This window comes from Centroberyx affinis, unplaced genomic scaffold (genome assembly GCF_046629955.1).
Source record: "Centroberyx affinis isolate AG114_WGS23_722 - 3 ecotype Tasmania unplaced genomic scaffold, CSIRO-AGI_Caff_v1 ptg001094l_1, whole genome shotgun sequence".
NCBI classification, from domain to species: domain Eukaryota; kingdom Metazoa; phylum Chordata; class Actinopteri; order Beryciformes; family Berycidae; genus Centroberyx; species Centroberyx affinis.
The window spans coordinates 877,222-899,010 of record NW_027279639.1 but is presented as its reverse complement, the minus strand read 5'-3'; the positions used below and the strand labels follow the sequence as shown (position 1 = coordinate 899,010).

The following is a 21,789-nucleotide window of genomic DNA, read 5'->3' as shown; positions in this document are numbered from 1 at the left end:
CAATCAGTAAACAATTTATAAGTACACATAGAAACCAGTATTGTTTAGTTAGATAATACTTGACTCATAGCAAGAAAGATGCATGTGTGTTCATGCATCAAACATAAGATTTAAATTAGAAATAGGTTAATTGTTCATCATACACGGTTGAGGCATGGTCCAGCATCTGACCATAGCGCCGTCAAACACACACACACACACACACACACACACACAGTAACATACACAGTCACGTACTCTTAACCACACACACACATACACACACACAAGCTCTGACATGCATCTATAGTGTATCTTGGGATCTGTCTGTGCGACATCGCAGCGAGAAAGCTCCACCCTCCTGTCATCCCAACCAATCAGAGGCCCTCTCCACAGCTCCAATTAGGAGAGGAGTGATAAAAAAATGATGATAGATCGAGAGGAGGATAAAGGAGATGGAAGGTGGGGTAACTCCACCAAATCAGACAATAAAGGAGGAGGAGGACGAAGAGGAGGGACGGCAAGGAAATGCACTGTGTTGTTTCCTCTCCATCTAGGACACAGGATGTACAGAGTGCGTCTCCCCCCTATCCATCCAGTCGTCCTTCTCTCTCACTATGGGGGTTAGTACCAGACTCTTGCTGTGCTTCAATATGGTGTCTTGAGAGACTGGCTAAAGGCCAAACGACTTAGTCTGTGTGTGACCGCGCTCTGTCCACAGCACACACACCAAATGTGACACTGCAGAACCATCGTAAAAGAGCTTGGGTTTGAGCGTATGCCACAACCCCCCACTTTTTTACGCTTCTTTCTCTCGAGGGAGCCATATCTGCCCCTCCCCATCCATCCATTCCTCCATCCACCCCCAATGAAACAGTATGCAAATTTCTCATCGTACCCTGCTAGGTCTAAACCCGCTGGTGGAAGTGGGAGGGGAAGGGGAGTCTTGAGGTAATGGGGGAGGGGTAAAGAGGGGCATTGTGGGGTAGTAATGAAGGGGAATATTGATCAAAGTCACATGATCTCAAAACCAAAGGGGGAGGGGAGGGAACCTCATTAGGGATGTCAGTCAGATTGGAATGGGACGGCGATGTCATGTATGTATGCCCAGGTTTTTTTTCCTCCCACAATGGAAAGAGAGGGGGGGAAAGGTAAAAAAAAATTAGACTAATAAAATAGAGGGGAAAAAAACAAACTCTTATTCAAAATGTAAAAGTATAATACAAAAAAACAGCAACAAAAGCATAATAGTAATAAAAAAGTTAGTGACTTTAAAGATGAAATAGTAGAAGTGTTAAGTAGTAGTAGAAGTTAACTCTAATGACACAAAATAAATAAAAGCTGTCAGAAGAGAGGACGCGGTCGGGGCTCGCACGGCAGGTCAAGGAGGGTCATGGCTCTCTCTCTCTCTGTCCCTCTCTTTCTCCATCTCCCCCTCTCCATCTCTCTCTCCCTCTCCCTGTCATCTCTCACTCCTCACGGAGCTGCAGGCGGTAGCGGCTGTAGCGGATCTGGAAGAAGAGCCTCTCCAGCGGCGAGCGGTTCATCCCGGGGAGCCGGTAGTCCTCGCTCCGGCCCGTCCGGCGGAAGCCCAGCGACTCGTACAGCTTGTGGGCGGCCAACTTGACGGCCGTCGTGCCGAGGACCACGGCGGCGTAGTTGTTGCGCACGGCGAACTCCAGGACGCGGCGGCCCAGCGCCTTCGCGATGCCTTTCCCGCGGTAGCGCGAGTCCACCGACATGCGCCGCAGCTCCACCGTGTTGTCGTCCTCACAGCCCTGCGCCGCCACGATGCCCACCACCCGGCCCTCCAGCACCGCCACCCAGAAACAGGAGCCTGCAAGAGAACATGAGGGAATAGGAAGTTAGTTTAGATGGGGTTCGGTTTGGATGAGCGAACTCGACAAAGTCTGGAAGCGAAACATGTTGCTCACTCCAGTGCATTTATTGTTCCTTTAAATAAACATTGAAGATATGAAAGTAGGGGAGTGGGCCTAAAGCCTTTCAGTGTGTTTGAATAGTTTCGTCATTGGACAGATTTAGTTTGCTAGAGGTCAATAACAACATTTATTGGATAGAGGTAATGGAGGATAGAGACGCTCACACTCAGCTGCTCCAACACACCGTGAACCTCCAGACTCCTTTTCAAATTTAGGTTGGAAACTTCGAATCCAAATGCTTTCTAGAGTAAAAGGTGCGTGACTGGAGAGCATTTTAGTGTGCATCTCTACCCATTGAGCCCAGCATTAACCTCGCAAAAGTGTCCAAACATAATGGAATACAATTCACACAAGGCTCACTTAACAAAATATGCTTCATTAATGGCCCCTGAACTGATATTAGGGTGGATGGATGAAAGGAACAGTTGGAAGAACGGGACGAGGATGGTTGGCACCAGAAACAGTCAGAATGAATGGCCTGTGTTTCCATTAGCAGTGGCGTTGCATCATGTTATAATGGCTTAAAGGCTTTGAGTGGATAGAACGAGGGAGAGAGGATGGAAGGAAGGATGGAGGGAAGAGATGAATGAGGAGGGCAGCGACCAGTGACTGGCTCTTATTGGCATTAGCCACTCAGTGAGCTGCTGCTAATTAAAAGCATAGTCATGACTGAGCGGTCACTTAGGGCTCAGAGCGTACCAGGTCAGATACACTGATACACAGAGAGAGAGACACACACACACACACAAAGGCAAAAAGATAGACAGGGATAGAGAAAGACAGTTTGATGGAGAAAGAAGTTTTGATGTTTTCCTTTTTCTTACTTTAGTTAAAAGTTTGAATGATCTTTTATGTGTCAAGTGTTTCATCAACCGTGGATAATGTCATTTTGTATAAACCCCATTTTCTGAATTAACTACATGGGCATTAATGAAAAATCACCATTCTTGTCTTCATTACTGAAAAATTTACTTTTGGCTGATGGTTCTTACCCAACAGCAGCAACACCTTAATTGGTCAAAGACAGCTCATACGTAAGGGATTTACTGTATCTCAAAGTTAAGACATCAGATACAAAGATAGGCATTGGTGACAGACAGACAGATAAAAAGACAAACTAATACACAAACATTCACAACACAAACAGGGATAATCCAACATAGACAGACATGTCAGCAGACAATGCTCCTCCACCAGAGTACTGCAAGTGCTTGACTATCAAGCCGTTTTAATATTGATCTGTAGTTGCTCTGCACTAAGCCTGCAGTTTGTAAGCCGTTCTCTTGAACACTGGGCGATCATGTTGTGGCATACCTTTCCTTTTTGCCGTTGAGTGACGTGTCTAATGATAAAAGTGTAGATTACAGGGTGCAGAAGACATCTTCAGTATAACATGAAATGTCTCTTCAGCTGTGTCACTGTCTGCCTACTGTGCATATATTGACGACATCAATAGCTGTAACGTCAGTGCGTCTTTGATATTTATTTAGTTGCGTTGGACCCCGACAGCTAGGCAATTTTCCCCCAGAGAGAGAAAGAGAGAGAAATGTAAATACAGTTGTTCATAGTGCCAACATTAGCCCAACCCAACACATCTACAAAATATTCTACAGGAATCAGTCGTTCACGGGGCGTTGAACAGGGGACGAATGTTTAGTGAAGCAGAGGAATGTTTTGTCTGTTAAAAAGCGATATCAGTCATCAGGCTCCTTTTGAAATCATTCCCCTTTGAATCTCAATCAAGCGGCTTTGAATGTAAGCGCTGAAAACAGCCTGGCATGCGGGGTGCGTGTCCTTGCATAATTTCCTTTACCAATCGTAATCTTTCAAGGAAAATAACCCGTCCGCCTCGCCTGTTCTGTTAAATAACAATGTCCCAGTGGCCTTTCCATCAGCAGTAGTAGTATTTGTGGCACAACCTGGCAGCGGTTCCATGTTTTTGTGATAAAATCCCATCTGTTTGTTATAGATAAATCTGACTTTCCCGTGACTGGCAGAGGCTGACCTGCAGAAAATAAAATCTGTGACCTCTTCCTCTCCTTTCCTCTCCTCCTCTCTCTCTCTCTCTCTCACACACACACACACACTCTTTCTCACACACAAACACACAAATATAAACCGCCTTAACCGCCTTCTCTATCTTTTCTTGCCCTTGCTCTCTCTTTCTCTCTGTGTCTCTCACAGGCACAAACACACACAAACTCTCTCTTTCTCTCCCTTACTTTTGCTGACTCTCTTTCTCTCACGCACACACACATGCAAACACACGTGACGTCACACATACACACACACACACACTCAGACAGGCGGTGACATTATTATCATGCTTCTGGAGTCCCGTGTGTCAGGAGGGATTTGAGGCCCCTGCAGGCCTCTTGTTAAGCCGATCCGGAGGCTTGTGTTACTGAATCAAACAACTGTCATATGTAGGTCGCGGCGGCAACAGGCGCGCCCCTGTCTGCCCCCCCCCACCCCCCCCGCCCCGACGACTAGAAGGGGGGTGGCATCACTGGGAGACGCTGCAGTTTTTTTTTTTACATAATCACGCTGACTGCTGGGAGATTTGTGAGTTCAGATGTCACCTCCCAACCTCGGGGATGTCCTGTGAGTCATATGGTGGATATTTGGGTTTAAAGCCGCACAAGGCAAGATGTTTATGTAAGAATATGTTACGGCAGGTTACGGATTATTGCTTAAGAGATTCTCTGTTCCATTATTCGGATTTGCAAAGAGTTGTTACTGGCGAGGTGCTAATCTATCTTCACCAATCTTACGGAATGATGTTTGATTATACACAGATGTCAGGGCTGCGGTGTGGATTCCAGTGGCACTCTGCCGGCATTATTATGCTCGTACATGTGTGTGTGTGTGTGTGAGTGTGTGAGTGTGCGAGTGTGTGTTGAAGGGGTGGGTGGGGGGTACACTTCCATAAAGCCCTCCTGACCATCTGTCTGAACTGAGCCTGTGCCAGGAATGAGGACAGCACAGGAAAGCAAGCACGCCAACCACCCCTGTGTGTGTGTGTGCGAGTGTGCGTGTGTGCGTGTGTGTGTGTCTGTGTGTGTGTGTGTCTGTGTCTGTGTCTGCTTATCACTCTGTCTGTATTACTTAACACTATGGCTCAAAAAGACCACTTGGCTCACACATGGGACAATGAACTATATGAAAACACACAAATATAAACTCTCTCCTCCCTCCTCCTCCTCCTCTCCCTCTCTCTCACTCTCTCTCTCTCTCCCTCCCTCTCTCTCTCTCTCTCTCTCTCTCTCTCTCTCTCTCTCTCTCTCTCTCTCTCTCTCTCTCTCGCCTGTGAAGGCTGAAGAGGGTATATTTGACCTCTAAGCCTCCTGATATGACGGCTCAAGGAACTTTACATCTGCTGCATCTGACATTGCTACTATTAAACTGCATGGATTTAGTGGAGCTCAGCACTGCTAAGCTGTCATTATCTCTGCTGGGGACATCACTCCCTGGAGATAGGATGACAGAGAGACACCGGGAGAGATGGAAAGAACAAAAGGGAGAGAGAGAGAGAGAAGGAGGGGGATTTTAGCTCAAGAGGAATTTCAGAACCCATACCATTATGCTCAAAACACCCTTCATTTAAGACAAAAAGACGCCCTATCCTGCCCTCACTGGATCTGTGAACCTAGGAGCGAAATGTCTAGCCTGGTTCCAGACTCCTGAATTGCGTCCCGCCCACTTTTCAGATTTTGTCGAGCGATTCAGAAAGTCTGCTGAAGCTCTAGTCAACGGCTTGTTATCGCTAGGAGAAACAAGGAAGCCAATCAGCACCTTTGTGGGTGGGACTAAAGTTTCATTTTTGTCCAAATCAACTGATATTCTTGGTAAAGTTGGTAAAGAATACGCTGGCTAACCTGCACAGCATCAGTGTCAACGGGGAAGATAGGACTTTCTCTGTCTCTCTCACACACACACACACACACACAGGCAGATACACATGACGGGTGCTCCATCCTAGACTGGGGGTGTGTGTGGGGTGTGGGGGGTTGTAATAAGAGGAGGCACTAATGTGTCTGCCTGCTGCTGTTAGGGAGGAAGGGTTTGCCTGCTGGCCTAGTGGTTAGACGTTAGAGAGAGACTGCCCTGTAACTGAGAGGTCACCGGTTCAATCCTCATGGCAGCCAGTAACAGTATTGTGTCCTGTGAGGAGAAAAGTGGCCTTGAAAGAAGACACTGAACCCCAACTGAGAAATGTAAATGGTAGCGCTGGGGGTTGAGGTGAACAAGCCAAATCTTCCTCCTTCTAATCCTTCCTCCTCCTCTTATCTACCTCCTTCCCTTTTCCGCTAAATAGGTTATGATTCATAGAAGGAGGCTGCGTAGACCTGCATGCGACTAGAACATAGCTAGTTAAAAAACTGACAAGGGGAAAGTGAATGAATGAGACTCTCTGTTTCCTCAAAAACTAGGCAATTAAAGTCACACTGAAATGGAAATGACTTTTTCGCCACTTTCCCTCATTCTATCAGAGCACACACCTATTTGACAATAAATGCCCAAAAAAATGACCCAATTTTTATATCAAAATCTCATTACTTTTGGTGATTTCATTGTGGACCAGGAGGCATAAATAAAAGGTCTAGCTTTTAAAACCATGAACAATCCCACTCCTCTGCAAATAAAACTGCCTTTCTCTCCCTAACTGAAATCCCATTGGTTTACACTTTTGAATGGTCCCTTCCACGCATTATGTCCCACCCCAACATCCTGTTTTAACAGGAAATACATCACATTAAGGAAGCAAAGTGCCCTAAAAATGCAGTTTCATTGCGACTTTAACAACCAGTTGTTAAAGCAGAGCAGCTCAGTGGCAGCTCCCAGGTCTAAATGCATGTAACTGCATATAAATATGAGACAGGCAGGTGCTATAAAAGAGGTTATTCACTCAGAAAATCCCTTCCCTGGATGATAAGGTTTTTTAAAAAAAAAAATCAGAAGACAGAGAGGAAAGAGGGATGATGAGGAAGAAGTCATTAATTTGTCCCATCTGAAAGAAAGAGAGGAGAGGAGGAAAGAGGTGAGGAATCAGTATTAACAGTACTAGCGGCTGGTCTGAAAGGATCCATTATTGCTGCGGGGGCATACAAACCCGAAGGGGGTAGGGAGGATAGAGAAACATCAATAATGGGTGGGATCTGCCATTATTACAGAGGAGGGGGGAGGGTTTGACCTGGAGAATGCAGATGATCTCAAGACAAGAAATAAATCAAGACGGAGAACGAAAGACAGAGAGAGGAAGAGCTTTGAGCGCTGAGCATCATCTGTAATGATTCTCATACAAGGAAAAATCTGATTGCTGTTTTCTTAATGCGACAGACCTCATTTCTCTATACTATAATGCAACGATATGAATATGCCTCTGTGCGTGTGTGTGGGAGTGTTAAACAGGCTGATGTAGTGATATGAGCCTGGTACAAAAAAAAAACACACAAGCTCATACACACACACACACACAGTTTTTATGGTGTCTAACAAGATTATGGTCTTTTCCTTCAGATGAAACCTAGAGGGCTAATTCAGTTGATAAGCGTTCAGTCTAGACACCGCCTCACTGTGCTATAGTTCACTTCTCTGTGAGCCAAACACTGTCCTGAGCACGCTGTGGGTGTAAGCCCCAACAAAAGCTCATAAGTGGCTTGACTCTATTCTCTGTCTGTGTGTGTGTGTGCGTGTGTGTTGGTGTGGCGCAAAGAGCTAGCACAAAGAAATGCGTTCTTGTGATTTGTGTTGCGTTCAGATTTTTTTTTAAATGGCTAATTTGTGTGGTTATTGATGTTTAATGCGTTGTTTTTATATATCTTTCTATCAACTTGTGAAAGAGTAAAGCAGCAGTGTCTTCGCCTGGTGTTTCAGCTCTGATCTGATATTATAATAATATTATATATTGTATATTACAGTGGTGAGGGAAGCTGTTGCATCTATGCCTCCGTAATCTGAACCTTTCAGGCGTTAATGAGCTAGTAAGCGTTGCCAGGGGCGATGATGTCTCCACCCCGGTATATGTATGTGCTGTGATGTCAGATCCTGTTAAAGCATAACTCCACCGTTTTCCAACCTGGACCCTATTTCCCCATCATTTTCCATCATATTGATTGATTCTGACCAAAATCTCATCAGTTGCTTCACTTCAGAGTCTTGTGGTCGTCAGGGTGTGCGGCTTTCTAAACAGTCCTATAGGGCCAATGGACACTCACACAAAGCATGACTTTTTCAACACTCACTCAGTAATGAGGCATGTATATATTTCATTTTCAATTTATCCATGATCTGACATCTTTCACTATTCATTTTGCGCTACTTCACACAGCAGCACATGTAGACAGGCAGCTGCAGCCGGCCAGCAAAGAGTAAACAAGGAGGAGCTGCAGCAACAGCCAAGGTAGCATCAAAACTGTATGAGAAACGCCTGACTGGATAACTTGCATCTTTTTACTGACATGTCTCATTAGCGAGTGAGCAGTCAATGTGTTGAAAAAGACATGGTTTGGATGCTTTTGGGGTTGATTTTGTGTCCATTGGCCCTGTTGGACTGTACTGGAGAGCCACACACCCAGGCAAGCAAAAAATAAGTAGCTCAATATGATAGATTTTGGTCAGACTGGAAAAAGTTATACTTGATGTTGTAAATCGTGCAAAGCATGTTACTTTTTCACCGATAAATGTTTTTTAAAAAAAGAATGGAAAAAGGTGTGAAAAAAGGATCCAGGTCGAAAAGGGCCAGAGTGATGCTTTAAGTATCGCGTCTCCCCTCTCCACATACAGACACGCCCAGCTTCTCCCCCCTGGGGTCAGAGTGCATGCTGGGAGTATGGATCAGCCTGTCACATATAGCCCACACATTAGCAATTTCTCCCTCTGTCACGGGCAAATGAGGGTGAGGGCAGGCGACCATGCGGCGGGGACAGGAACGGACACAGGGACACACTTCTCATCAGGCTGCATGTACGCAAACACACAACGATGTGATTACAGAAGATGAATTATTCATGTGTATCGAAGCGTGGATATAGAAGCAGCCTTTACCGTCAACTTGGCCTGTAAACTACACCCAATATGCAAAGGAGATCGATGCGTTGACTCGTGTGTTGTTGTCACACACGTGCACACTCACACACACACACACACACACACACACACACACACACACGCCACGCGCATCCTTCCCCGTTACATCTCCATTAGCTCAGAGGCATTCATTATTGAGCGAGCATTACCTGGCCCTCTACTATTAGTTTTACTGCCTCGGCCCATCAGTGCATCTACGCGTGTGTTTGTTTGTATGCGAGCGTGTTTTACACACATACTACACTTTACTGTGCGCATGCCTTTGTTCACATGTATGTCTTTACTACAGCAGCCTGGGGCCTCTCTCTCTCTCTCTCTCTCTCTCTCTCCTAGATTAGAACCTAGATTTTTTTTTTTACCTAGATCTTTTTCAGCCCACACTGGATTGAAAAGCATCTGCAAAAACTCTGATTTTCCTGTTCTTGTGTAAGTCCAAACCCAGGTGATTTGGCTCAAACTTTAGGAAAGACTTTTATCTACGGAGCACACACACAGTAACCAATTCCTTATCAATAACAAGCCTCATAATGTATCTGTAAGGATCAGGCCTTGTGATTGGTCACCAGAGAGTCGCGGTAGTGAGAAAACGCACAACAGAACTCTCAGTTAACGATGCTGCTGTTGACACGTCATCTAGTCTTTCTGATGAGAGTCTTTGTTCAGTATTGATTTAACTGGAATTTGAAAAAATGCAGAGGCTAGTGAAACTACAATGCATTATTAATGATTGTCTTCACTTCCACTTCCACTCCACACTGAACAGACATGGAGACACATGTTCACGTCCTCGCAGGACACAGTTAACTGACCACTCTCTCTTTATAACTTTTAGCATTATTAATTATTATTTTATATTATATATTTTATATTTTTATAGTTATTCATTATTACCACCGTACAGTGTGTTAACAGCAGAGTCAGCCAAATATGTATAACATAACATGGCTCCAGGGAATGAGTGTATGTCCTGCTAGCATCCTTTTTCCTGTTTTTTTCACACTTAGACCTGTTTCTCTGTATGTATTTCTATAATTTCCATTAAAAACACTAGAAACTTTGATGCTACTTCTAAATTAGCCTCCAACACATAATTGTATCATGTTTATTGCTGAACTAGCTTACTGTTTGTGTGAGTATTACTGTTTGTGAACTTGTAGAACAATCTGAAAATAATCTGTTTGCTAACTCTGGCAGAGTTAATGTAACTGTCCACTGCCCTTGATAAATGAACAAAAAGAATATTAAATCAGTAAATTAGAGTGAGGTTTTTTTTTCTGAAAGAGAATGGAGACTGTCTCCTTGGCTGGGAGGAAACATCAGTTCCTGTATGCGGGATGATGGATAACCCAGATGCCCACAGCAGCGCCTCCTCCACACCTTCAACACAGATGAGACAGAGAGAGAGAGAGAGGGAGAGGTGGGAGAGAAAGAGGAGGATGATGTGGCTCAAACAGGCAGGGAGCAGCTTTTATCTACGGAGCACACCGCCGCCATAGCTCACTTGTCAATTACCGGCCTGGCGAGTGGTCATCTGTACGGATCAGGCCTCGTGATTCGCTCGCCAGAGAGCCAGGGCGGTGAGAAAATAGCGACGTCCCCAACAGGGATGAGGAAAAAAAGAGTGTAACGAGGCACAATCGAGGTGGGAGAGAGAGAGGGAGATGTTGAGAAAGAGTAAGGAGAGAGAGAGGTGGAGGAAGAGAGAGGGCGAGATGAGGGAGGGAAGGCCGGAAGGAAGGATGCTAAATTAATCTTGTGTTTGCTGAGGTGCTTCAGCTGACGAGTCAGAGACGTCCCCCAGGAGATCCCTTTGTCTGTGTGCTACCCAGCAAGCCTCTCTCTCTCTCTCTCTCTCTCTCTGTCACACTCACACACACACACACACACACATAAGATATAGCTTATAGTTGAGGAGCACACCCCTCCCCCATATGCAATGCCCCCATTTTCCTAACTAGCACTCACCTCCTTCCCTCCCTTCACACATCTTTCCCTCTCTCTCTCTCTCTCTCTCTCTCTCTCCCTGTGTCTATCTCTCTCTGTCGTTCAGAGCTAAAATAAGCACAGCAGGTACCAGTGGAGGAAGCTGTTCTCTGTCCCCTGAAACAGAGCAAGCTCACACACACACACACACACACACACACACACACACACAGGGCTCGAATGAGACTGACCGGCAGGTATTATAATGGTTTCCAGTCTTGATGAGACCCTGCGATGGTCACGACGGCTCATTAAACAGCCAACATTACTGAGTGGGAGCCAGGGAGGGTTTGGCCCGGTGTCTTGTGTCACCTTCATTATATTACATTTATATTTTAGGCATTTAGCTGGTGCTCCGGCGTGACTTGCAGTGGGTGAGGAATAAGAATAGGCTTTAATTCCTTGGTCACCAGTGCCAAAGCAGCCAACAGTACGGAGGGCAGCGGTTGGGGTCAACGTCATCCACCTACTGCTGAATATGAAGGGAAACCTCCATCTTGCTGTAATTACAGTCTCTTTCCCTTTTCAGAGAAGTGGATTTAAATACAGTTATGATTGCTGTTCTCCTTTTGCTATTTGTGGTCCCGCAGGGCTTAGTGGGTTGAGGGGGACAGTAACGATAGTGACACGATTTGACAGTTTGCCTCCATTCATTGTCTTTGCCAAGTGAATAACGGTTTGTGGATGGCATGACCAGGTACGCAATGCGATGAGAAAAATTGAAAACAATAATATTAGGGTTGTTCTGGTGGCTCAGTGGTCTAAGGTGCATGCCATGTAACTAAGAACGTCCCAGGTTTGAATCCGGCCTGGGACATTAGTTGCATGTCGCCCCTCTGTCTCCCCAATGGTTCCTGTCCCTCTTCATTATACACTGTCTAATAAAGGCAAAAATGCCCCAAAAAAATCGTAAAAGAAAAAAATTATATTATGCAAAATCGCACAACGGTCGCAGCATGAGAACCAATGACAATCGTGCAAAAATCTGGTGATTTTTCTAACTATCCCATGACATCCACGTAGCTGTAACCATTTAGCTAGCTAACTGGTTGGAGTAAAGCACAATGTCAAGACTACGTTTTCCATTAAAATTAAAATGAAGAAAAGGATAAAATACAAAATAGGTCCCCAAAAACAAACAATGTTAAACAAATAAACTTGGACGCTTGTCCCAACAACAAGCGATGCAAAGCGAGGTGTTTGTTGTTGGTCTGCATGTACTGTAACACTGCCAGGGTTGAGGGTTCAATTCCCACTGCGGCCTCCCATGATCATGCTCATGTAAGGTTTCAAGGTTAGGTGTCCACCAAATGACATAGGTGAAATGTTTTGTCATGTAATGTTGATTTTCCCACCTGAGAACCTTCCAATTCAGAAGTATCTGACAAAAAAACAACACACAGATGATAAAACGCACATCTATCTGATAAGAGATTGACATGGATAAATAAATCTGTGTATTGTTTAGTTTTTCTACTGCAGCAGAACCAAGGGATTAGACCAGTGCAGTAATATGCAAGAACTCAGGGTCTTGGTCTTTCCAGCAGGTGGTTTGACTGCACATGGATAAAGGATAAAGACGTCATGCCAGTGACATTTCATGATAGTTAACCGAGAGAAAAATATCTCTAATGGTTTAGAGTCTTCTGTCTTCATTTCCAATCCCATTTCTCTCACCAGATGTACTGTAGTCATTAACACACCGGTGGGGGACATGTATTGATCAACAAATTGACTGATCTTTGATTGATGGGGCTGGAGTTATTGGTTTGTTTATTACTTCCAAGGGCAGAAAATAAAAGGTGAGGAGGAGGAGTCATTATATAGAAAGAGATTAGTGCCAGCAGATGTTGTATTTGGATTGCATAAATTTGCATTTGCTATGCTCATATTGAACACATATTGAAAAGAAATATTTAGATAATAATATAGAAATTGCACGCAAAAAATGAAATTGAATGTGATTCTAATTTAATTTAACTGCAATAACTTCAATTTCAAATTCAGTTTTCTTTAATTCAGATCAGCGTTTTCTTAATTCAGAGCTCTGGGAAAAGTAAACGAGCAAAGATAACATTTTTTGGCCAGTGAAAACTAGTAGTTGTAGGAGCAGTACGCTCTTTTCCTAAATCCCTAGATGTGTAGCCTATCAGAGAGCTCAATCTGAATTGTGAAAACTAAGAAAAAGAGAAAAAAAAATTATATTTACAAATTAGATTAAGTAATAAGCACATTCAATTTCAAGCCATTGCATTCAATTTCAAATTGTGCACAACAAATGTATTTTCAAATCCAGCGGTATATATATATAAATAATATGAGGATGACAAATTCAAATTTCTGCAATTCAAATACATTCTCTGCTGCCACTAATCTCTTTCCATATCAGCAGCAGTTTTTGTCGAAGGGAACCATGTGTCTTTCTTCGTACGGCCATATACTTCTACCAACCATTATTCCTGGACGTTGCTTTACAGCCCCCAACATACACACACACACGCACACACACTTTTTTATAGCGCAAATAACCGGGGTGACAGCTGGCCTTAAGTGGCAGTGGAGTGAGTGATCACAACACACACACACACACACACACACACAAAAGAGATAAGGGTATTGATTGGTGTAGTCGCGGCATGCGGAGAGGGATATGTGGCTCCGGTCAGCTCTATTACTGTTCGCCTTCTGTCACTCTTCTTCTTCTAATACTCTGCCTCTCTGTGGTCGCTGTCCATTCACTTACAGTTTATTTGATTCACAATTCCCTCTACTGTCAAAGACATTTTTAACATGAATGACAGTGATAGAGCCTTTATTCTTAGGAATGTTGTTACAGATTGGATATGAGAGAGTTTCTACAGCAACAGATTCACACTTTTTGAATTCTGAATAAAATTAAGTTAGGGAGTTCATTGAATTGACCTGAACCCTGCTGACCGCCTCGCTGCCTGGAAGGAGGAGTACACCAGACACACACACACACACACACACACACACACACACACACACACACAAAGGCTGGCCTCTCAGGTCTCACAGACTGATAAGGGCATTATACAGATTGCACTTTATACTCATAATATCGCTCTCCTCTCACGCTCTCTCTTCCCCTCTCTCTCTGTCTTTGTACCTCTCTCTTCCCTTCCCTCTCTCCCTGTCTCTCTGTCTTTGTATCTCTCTCTCTTCCCCTCCCTCTCTCCCTGTCTTTGTATATCTCTCTCTCTTCCCTTCCCTCTCCCTCTCTCCCTGTTTAACTGTCTTTGTATCTCTCTCTCTACCCCTCCCTCTCTCCCTGTCTTTGTATCTCTCTCTCTACCCCTCCCTCTCTCCCTGTCTTTGTATATCTCTCTCTTCCCTTCCCTCTCCCTGTCTTTGTATCTCCCTCTCTCTCTTCCCTCTCTCCCTGTCTTTGTATCTCTCTCTCTCTCTCTCTCTCTCTCTGTCTCTGTCTTTGTATCTCTCTCTCTCTCTCCCCTTCCCTCTTTCCCTGTCTCCCTGTGTCTTCGTATCTCTCTCTCCCTCTCCCTCTCTCTCCCTCTCTCTCTCTCTCTCTGTCTCTCTCTGTGTGACCACATTTAAAGCAGCCTTCTGCTTCTGCATCTTCTCTTGGGATGCAGAAGCCTCTGAACAACATTTGAGCTGTGTGATGCTAAAACTCTCCCATGAAACCAAAATAAATGACAGTCTATTAGGCAAAGTGGCTGCTCATCCAGACTGAGACGTCCCACTTATTCAGTGGCAGGAGAAACACAGATTTAAAGTAAAAGTTTTACCTTCCAAAAGACACAGCCTAGACAGCACATTCAGCCCCTGTCACACACACACACACACACACATAACATCCTCCTCCTCCGTGTCATGCCATGCCCTAATCCCCTCCCACACACACTAGCATGCATGCACACAAAGCATCCCATATGTCACCCCCCCCACACACACACGCACACACACACACATATCCTACAAGACTTACATACACACATCCCATACGCACACACATACACACATTCCTCATGTCGTCACGTCACACGCGCGTAACTTTCCCTATCATCCCCGCACACACACATTTAATACCCACACACTGCACGTACACACACACACACACATTCCCTGTCATGCCCTCACACACACACACACACATCTTAAACCCACTCACACACATACACACTCATTCCCCATGTCTCTACCCTCACGTACACACACCTCAAACGCGCACAGCAAACATTCACACGCCTCCCGTAACTTCCCCCATGCCATGCCATCCCACACACACATACACACACACACACACACACACACCAGAAAGAATGGCAGTGACGTCAGCAGTTCCTCTCCATCAGGACAGTGTGTCGGAGCCCAGGTGGGCGTCCCTGTGGGCCCATTCAGTTTGCATGGATATAATCATTAGCATTGTCCAAGAGCAGTGGTGCCTGACCCCCTCTAAACCATCGCAGCCCTGCAGCAATAATGGGAATGCTAAATTGCAATTGTGTATGCAGTGGATTACCAAGCCAGTGGGCACAATGTGGGGGGGCAGAGATCAATTGACAGGCTTAAAACCGACACCTGCTTTTTATTGGGCGCATGGGCTGGGTTAACCGGGGACAAATGAGTCCAAGATGCTACAGGGGGCATGTGTGAGAGTGTGTGTGTGTGTGTGTGTGCGCGCATGTGCTAATGTACGTGTGTGTGTTTGAGTTTATCACGCTCGGGCCATCACTCGCCTCCGAACTCCCAGTTCCTGAGGAGAATGAATAGTCTGAGATCATATGAGAGGCGGATTGATTTTTCCAATTAGAAGCTGTAGTGGAGGAAATGAGCCTTGCCGACACGGAGCGTACTGCAGAAAGTGTATCAGCAGTTTCCTCCATGCGGTCGATAGCCCCGTGTTGCGCCCCCGTAACCAAGTGGAGCTCGGAGAGAAAGAGGGGGGGCGGAGAGAGAGAGAGAAAGGGAGGGAGGGAAGGGAGAAAAAGAGGATGGAAAAGGAAAGGAGAGAGACGGCCTGCATATTTGATGAGTTTCCTGCCTCTGCATTGCCTAAAGACTCCAAGATCCAGCCTCATTCTACAGTTACTAGTGTGTGTGTGTGTGTGTGTGTGTGTGTGTGTGTGTGTGTGTGTGTGTGTGTGTGTGTGTGTGTGTGTGAGAGAGAGAGAGAGAGAGAGAGAGCATAGCTGTCTCTCTGACTGCCTTTTTGTGTGATTGTTTGGGGTTTCTCTCTCTCCCCAGACCCCGACCCCTTACCCGAACCAGGATTCATATCCTGCGTATCCCCCGACACACACACACACACGCACACACACACACACACACTAATAAGGCACTTCTTTTTGCTGTTACTCTGTCTTCATGTTATTATTATACTATGCTTACATTTGCTTATAGACCTGACATAACTGCTGATAGGAAGGAAGGTCTTACTTTACTTTTCTTGAGTAATGTTATGGCACTTCTTGTTTTCATAGCTTCTTACTCTATTGATGCTTGAGGAATTTTCACTTATTTTACTTTCTTATCCTTCTTGCTGTGGCGTGGACACCTAATGTTCCTGAAAAGTGAAACGCAGGCCTTATCTGGTCTGTTTATGTGAAGTATGCATACAGTATGTCTTATACATGTTCTTATCAACTAATCGCCGTTCTTCTTGATCCCTGTTTCAAACCAGCGCTCTGGTGGTGGAGCAGCACCGACTGACAAACCAGACAGTTCCTCTTATCATTCACAGTAGAGTTACTTTAGTGTTTCTTTTGTCTTAGGAGAAGGTTTCCCCCTTTGTCTTACCTGTGGGTTTCATGTAATAAGCCTCTATGTCAGCCATGTCCGTGTGCAGAGCACAGTCCAGATAACTGTGGATAACTTTCCTGCTGTAGTAGTAGCGCGCACCCATGAGAATGAAGGGCGCACAGCAGGTCAGCGTGACGGATTTGGTCACAACAAAGCACATTACTATGGAGAAATGGAAGAAAAATAAACGAAACCTGTCAGAAAAAAGAATCACATGTTTGATTTTGGCGGAATTTGACCCCACACAGACACAGCAGTAAAAAGAGCAGTGGCATTATTACACATTTAAGCATCAATAAACAGCAGTTGAATCAACAGTAAAATATCAACATTTTGATGTGAAGAAATGTGAGTAGGATTAGTTTCACAAGGCAGCAAAAATAACATTCATCAAACTGTTGCAGGAGTGTTACATCTGACAGAATTAAAGTGTAGGTGTTGTCATGGCACTCAGCATACAGAGCTAACATTTTGGGAGTGAATCTTTCAATATTTCAATCCAGCACAGTTCATATTAGAGTAATTATTCGATAGGGACACTGGGGGGCGCAAACGGAAACACAGACAAGCAGGTTGGATGCTGCATAGCATGTTGTTGCCTGGCATGCAATAGCCCTAGTTGGTAGGTTTACTCCATTGCACCGCAACGTGGTGTGAAAAGTCAGCGCTGAAATGCAGAAAGTCATGTTTACATCATCTTCCGGTTATTAACTGGGATTTTGAACTCTAATCCGAAAAGGAAACATGTCAGACCGCAGTGTGCTTGTTGTGAAGTGCAGCATTATCCCTGGGAGTTTGGCTGCCTCTTCAGTCAGGACTTGTGTTCCAGATACAGCTACGGGACTTGCATGAGTCAAATTAACGCTTAATCGACACCGAGATGTATTTTTATTCACCACGTTGCTAAAATCCTCAGGCTTGGAGCTTGTAGCAGCGTTTCATTTTTATGTGCGTATAACGGGTTTGGTCACGACGTGCGGCTGTGCGATCTGCGGACTCCATCCACGAGGCGTTAATCTGCGCTGGCAACATTAACAAAGCCAAAGAGGCGAGTGCAAGACTGGCGCAGAGGCTACTGCTCCTTGTGCAGAGGCGGGGGAGCGCTCTCACGGTGCGTGTGCGCGCAGCGGGGCATGTTGTGTGTGATGGGATCCACGGGGAGCGCTTTTGGGTACGTGCGCGCACCCCGTGGGCCAATCCTCAAATTCATTCACTCATTCATTCACGGCACCGGCATGTCATCACATCATCAGCAGGCCCGCCGGTTATATACATGCACCATGCGCCTGGCCATGCCTTTTGTTGCATGATGAGCAACATGCCGGTGTGCCGAGGAAAAGAGGGCAGCGTTGACACAGTGCGTTATTACAACAGAGTTCAGCTGAAACAGTGCTACACCGCCTATAGGGCTACACTGTAATGCAGATACACGTTAGATTTGTACGGGCTTTACGAAAAAGAAAGCCTATAATAAATCTCAGAAGGATACAAGCATCAGAACAAAGCGATAAGTGCCTGTAGGAATATTATAGCAATATTATTGTGATACTATAGGAGCTGGAAGACACGATATAGACACACTATAGGCTAAACTCACTATTGAGAACCACAGACACATTATAAGTCCCTATGGAGGCGTTATTCTAATTAGAGGAAAGTGGAGCTATAAGCTGTAATACATGAAATAACTGAGCCGACAGACTTTAGGGATGTGTCACGAGCTCACAGGATAGACTGGGATGCATTTCCGTGTGCTGCAGAGTGATGGGGGTACTTACATGTCAGGAGAGCATATAAAAACTGGGTCTTGGGCTGCTGCCTGAGCCCCCTAAACGCCGTGTTGGGTATCCTCTCCATAATACCCTCGTAAAAGATGCGCCGCACCTCCACATGATCCCCGCGCTCGAACTCGCGGATAAAGACCGCATCTTTCCTCACATCCTTGTCCTCGGCGGGGTTCAGAGCCGCGCTGGACTGGGGGGAGCTCCACATGATAGACTCTTTTTTGGTCCCAGGTATAGCATCGTGTTCGTCCGCAACAATTTTAGTCTCGCAAACCATTTTGGGAGACGAAAAATGCATGCAACTGGCCGCAAAAAAACAGTTTGGACAAAGAAGAGGAGAGAAAATGGATGATGCGTGCGGTTCTTAGACTATTTTTTTGTTAAAGAAAACAGAGAAACGATGAAGGGGATAAGACGAAAGGGGGATGTTCTGCTGCAACCCTGAGCGTTTCTGACGACCAAGACTTGCCGGTGTGATTCAAGCAGTATTTATAACCGGGCAGGGCGGGTAGATTCAGGTTCAGGGGTTGGGGTGGTCCTCCCGCTGCACAGATTGGTGGAGCCGGTGCGCCGTGTGATGCTGATGGGTGCAGGAGGAGGGAGGAAGGGAGGAAGGGAGGGTGGGAGAGGAGAGGAGGGGGGGCGGCTGGAGAGACACAAGCTCACTGAATCTCTACATCTGAACAGTCTTGTGTACCGGCGAAGTTCCACACATGTGTATTTTGAGGATGTATGAGGAGGACGAGGGGGAGGGGGAGAGGGAGAGGAGAGGGGGGGGGGGGGGGGGGCTGGGAGTGATGGTGAGATTGCGTAGAGAGGTTATTTGTGATCAGGTTTGTCTTCATAATGTCTGGCAATGAGGAGGATCCCCTCGTTGTCGAGGCGGCATGGCTAAAGGATGTGATACGCACCACAAAGGCGCAAGGTAAAGCAGGGCTATGCGTCAAACAGGAGCGAAGCTTGGTGACAGATTTTCCGATGTAAAACTGCAGGGAAATAATTTGACTGCAGGCTGACTTCAGGTCCTTAAAGACTCTTATAGTGTTTCAATTTGAATAATATAAATTCGAGGTGTTGAATGTGGTTAAATGTTGCCTTTGAGTCTTTCAGAGGGCTTTAAATGTTGCGTTTTGTCCGTGCACTCCTTTTCTCGTGAGAAATCTCCGGTGTTGCGCAGATGAATACTGTGATGCTGCTGCAGTCGGGGGTGGAAACGGTCCAGAATTCGACATTTAAACCAAAAAAAAAAAAGACTTAAACAATCTTAAATTTAACATATAGGCTAGACACACTAGAGTGTCTGGGCAATGTGTTTCAAACTATAGGCCCATACAGTATGTGCCCGTTGACTGACAGCTCTGCTGCAGTGCAGTGATTCCTCCACGGCTTCCCTTCGCTTTCTCGCCCGTCTCCCATCGCACGGCACCCTTCATATGCCGATAATCCACTTTACCGCACATCTGAAGCCTTGCCTTATCTTATATCTGTTGCACCGTACACCCTAAGCAACGGCGACGACAATAAAGGCTTCACGCACGTCTGTGGTGATGATGATGATGATGATGGTGGTGGTGATGATGCGCCTCTGGTCTTTTGTTGTGCGTCGACACTCCCTGTAATAAACCGTCACTGTTATTATCCTGAGCCAATCTTTACCGAAGTGAGCAAAACATTGTGGCCGCTATTTGCTGTTTGCTTTTTTGTTTTATTTGGCATAATAATGTATTGTTTAGTCATTGGCTCCGATAATTAAATGAAGAGGTTTTATTTATATTTTCGAGAAAATTGCGTTTCATCATCCCTCACGAACACGAACGAGAGCAATCCTATAACTAATTTAAGAAGGATGCGCACTATATGTATATATTAACAAAACTATATATTCCTGTTACTGAGATATAGCCTACCATATGAAAAAAATAAAATAAATAAAGGTCTCTATAAACTCACTATATACCACTGCCACAGTATAAGTCCCTTTTATTGATTTTTCGTTGGGGATATTATTAAGAAAACTAAGACTGACATTTTCAGTTAAGCCTGGAAAACATGAAAAAGTGTTTTGGCTCCAAGCCTGAGAGCGCTGCGTGAAAACTGCATTAGTGGAGAAGCTTGAGAGCCACAGTCGCATATGTGAAGCAGAACTAGTTTGAACTGGATCAGATGCACCCTCCTATCGATAAGGCTGCCCTCCCCCTCCTCAAGGTAAAACCCCCCCTGGATAGACCGGGAGGATCAATAAACTATGATAGACTGAGTAAGAAAACGTCTCGAGACTGCTCAGCCCGGACATTTGCTTTCCCAAAAATGCGGTAGAAAGATGATCTTTTTCACAGCATCAGCACCTGCTCTGCAGCGGGTCTCACCCTGCCGAGCGGACGGAAGATGCTCCGAGCATGCGCAGTGTCTCCCTGTGGCTGACTCCAAGCAGTTTGTAATGCTGCTTTCAGGTGCTGTGGGAAATATCGAGATGAGCGCACATTTGACCCAACAAAGTGGTAAAAAAAACGACTGAGGAAGTCGGAATTTTCTATGGTGCTCGAGTTATTGAGATTTCAGGTTTAGGAGGCGGAGAGCATGGAAGCAATTCATGGTAAAAAAATGATGTATAGGGCAATTTTTTTATTAATTAATGAATTACACATCAATTACTTTCCTGATGCGCATGTTATCTTCCTCATTCTGCCACCTGATCTCTTAAATAACACAACAGCCACAAAAAATAGGCCAACTTTTGTTACAGTCTCCTTTCTATTTTCTCAAGGGACTTATGAAACATCTCAACTCAAAAAGTAGAAAACACAAACAACAAAAATATTTTATCAGCCAAAACATGGCAAACTAAGATGCACACTAAGATTAACATTAAAACTCTGTGTGAAGGATGATGGTACATCTGTCACCTCGTCCCTCGCTGTAACCAACTGCCTGCTTGAGTGACACATCAGCAAGTCGAGTGTAAAACAAATATCAGCTGAAAAACAAGGCTTTGTCTAAATGTTGCCTTTAACATTGACAGTTCAGCTCATTCTCGAAAAATATAATATATAACAGCCACCAAACAAAACTGCTTTTGTCACTGGGTCCATTTTCTTAAAATTTCCATTATTCCATAATTCCATTATTTTTTTTTTCTGACCACTTGAATGTGCTGCAAGTGATCAGCACATTCACACAGGGTTTATCCTGCTATTGAAACGACTAAACGTTTGAATTTACAGCAGTCC

General features: G+C 45.0%; 1 protein-coding gene across 1 annotated transcript; it reads right to left on the bottom strand.

The window, feature by feature from the left end:
• Positions 1 to 1,448: 1,448 nt before the first annotated feature.
• On the bottom strand, positions 1,449 to 18,860 carry nat8l (N-acetyltransferase 8-like). Its single transcript, XM_071523561.1, has 3 exons — positions 18,557 to 18,860; positions 16,776 to 16,940; positions 1,449 to 1,816 (listed from the first exon to the last, which is right to left on the bottom strand). The coding sequence occupies exons 1-3, from the start codon at positions 18,858 to 18,860 to the stop codon at positions 1,449 to 1,451; spliced, it is 837 nt and encodes a 278-aa protein (XP_071379662.1).
• Positions 18,861 to 21,789: the final 2,929 nt, after the last annotated feature.

Bases quoted from the DNA above. Each gene is read 5' to 3' on its own strand.
- nat8l (XM_071523561.1), bottom strand. From the start codon at position 18,860: ATGCATTTTTCGTCTCCCAAAATGGTTTGCGAGACTAAAATTGTTGCG. The intron at 16,941-18,556 runs GTAAGTACCCCC...ATTTCTCCATAG, and splicing joins TTTATATGCTCTCCTGACAT to TAATGTGCTTTGTTGTGACC. The intron at 1,817-16,775 runs GTAAGACAAAGG...GTTCTCTTGCAG, and splicing joins TTATTACATGAAACCCACAG to GCTCCTGTTTCTGGGTGGCG.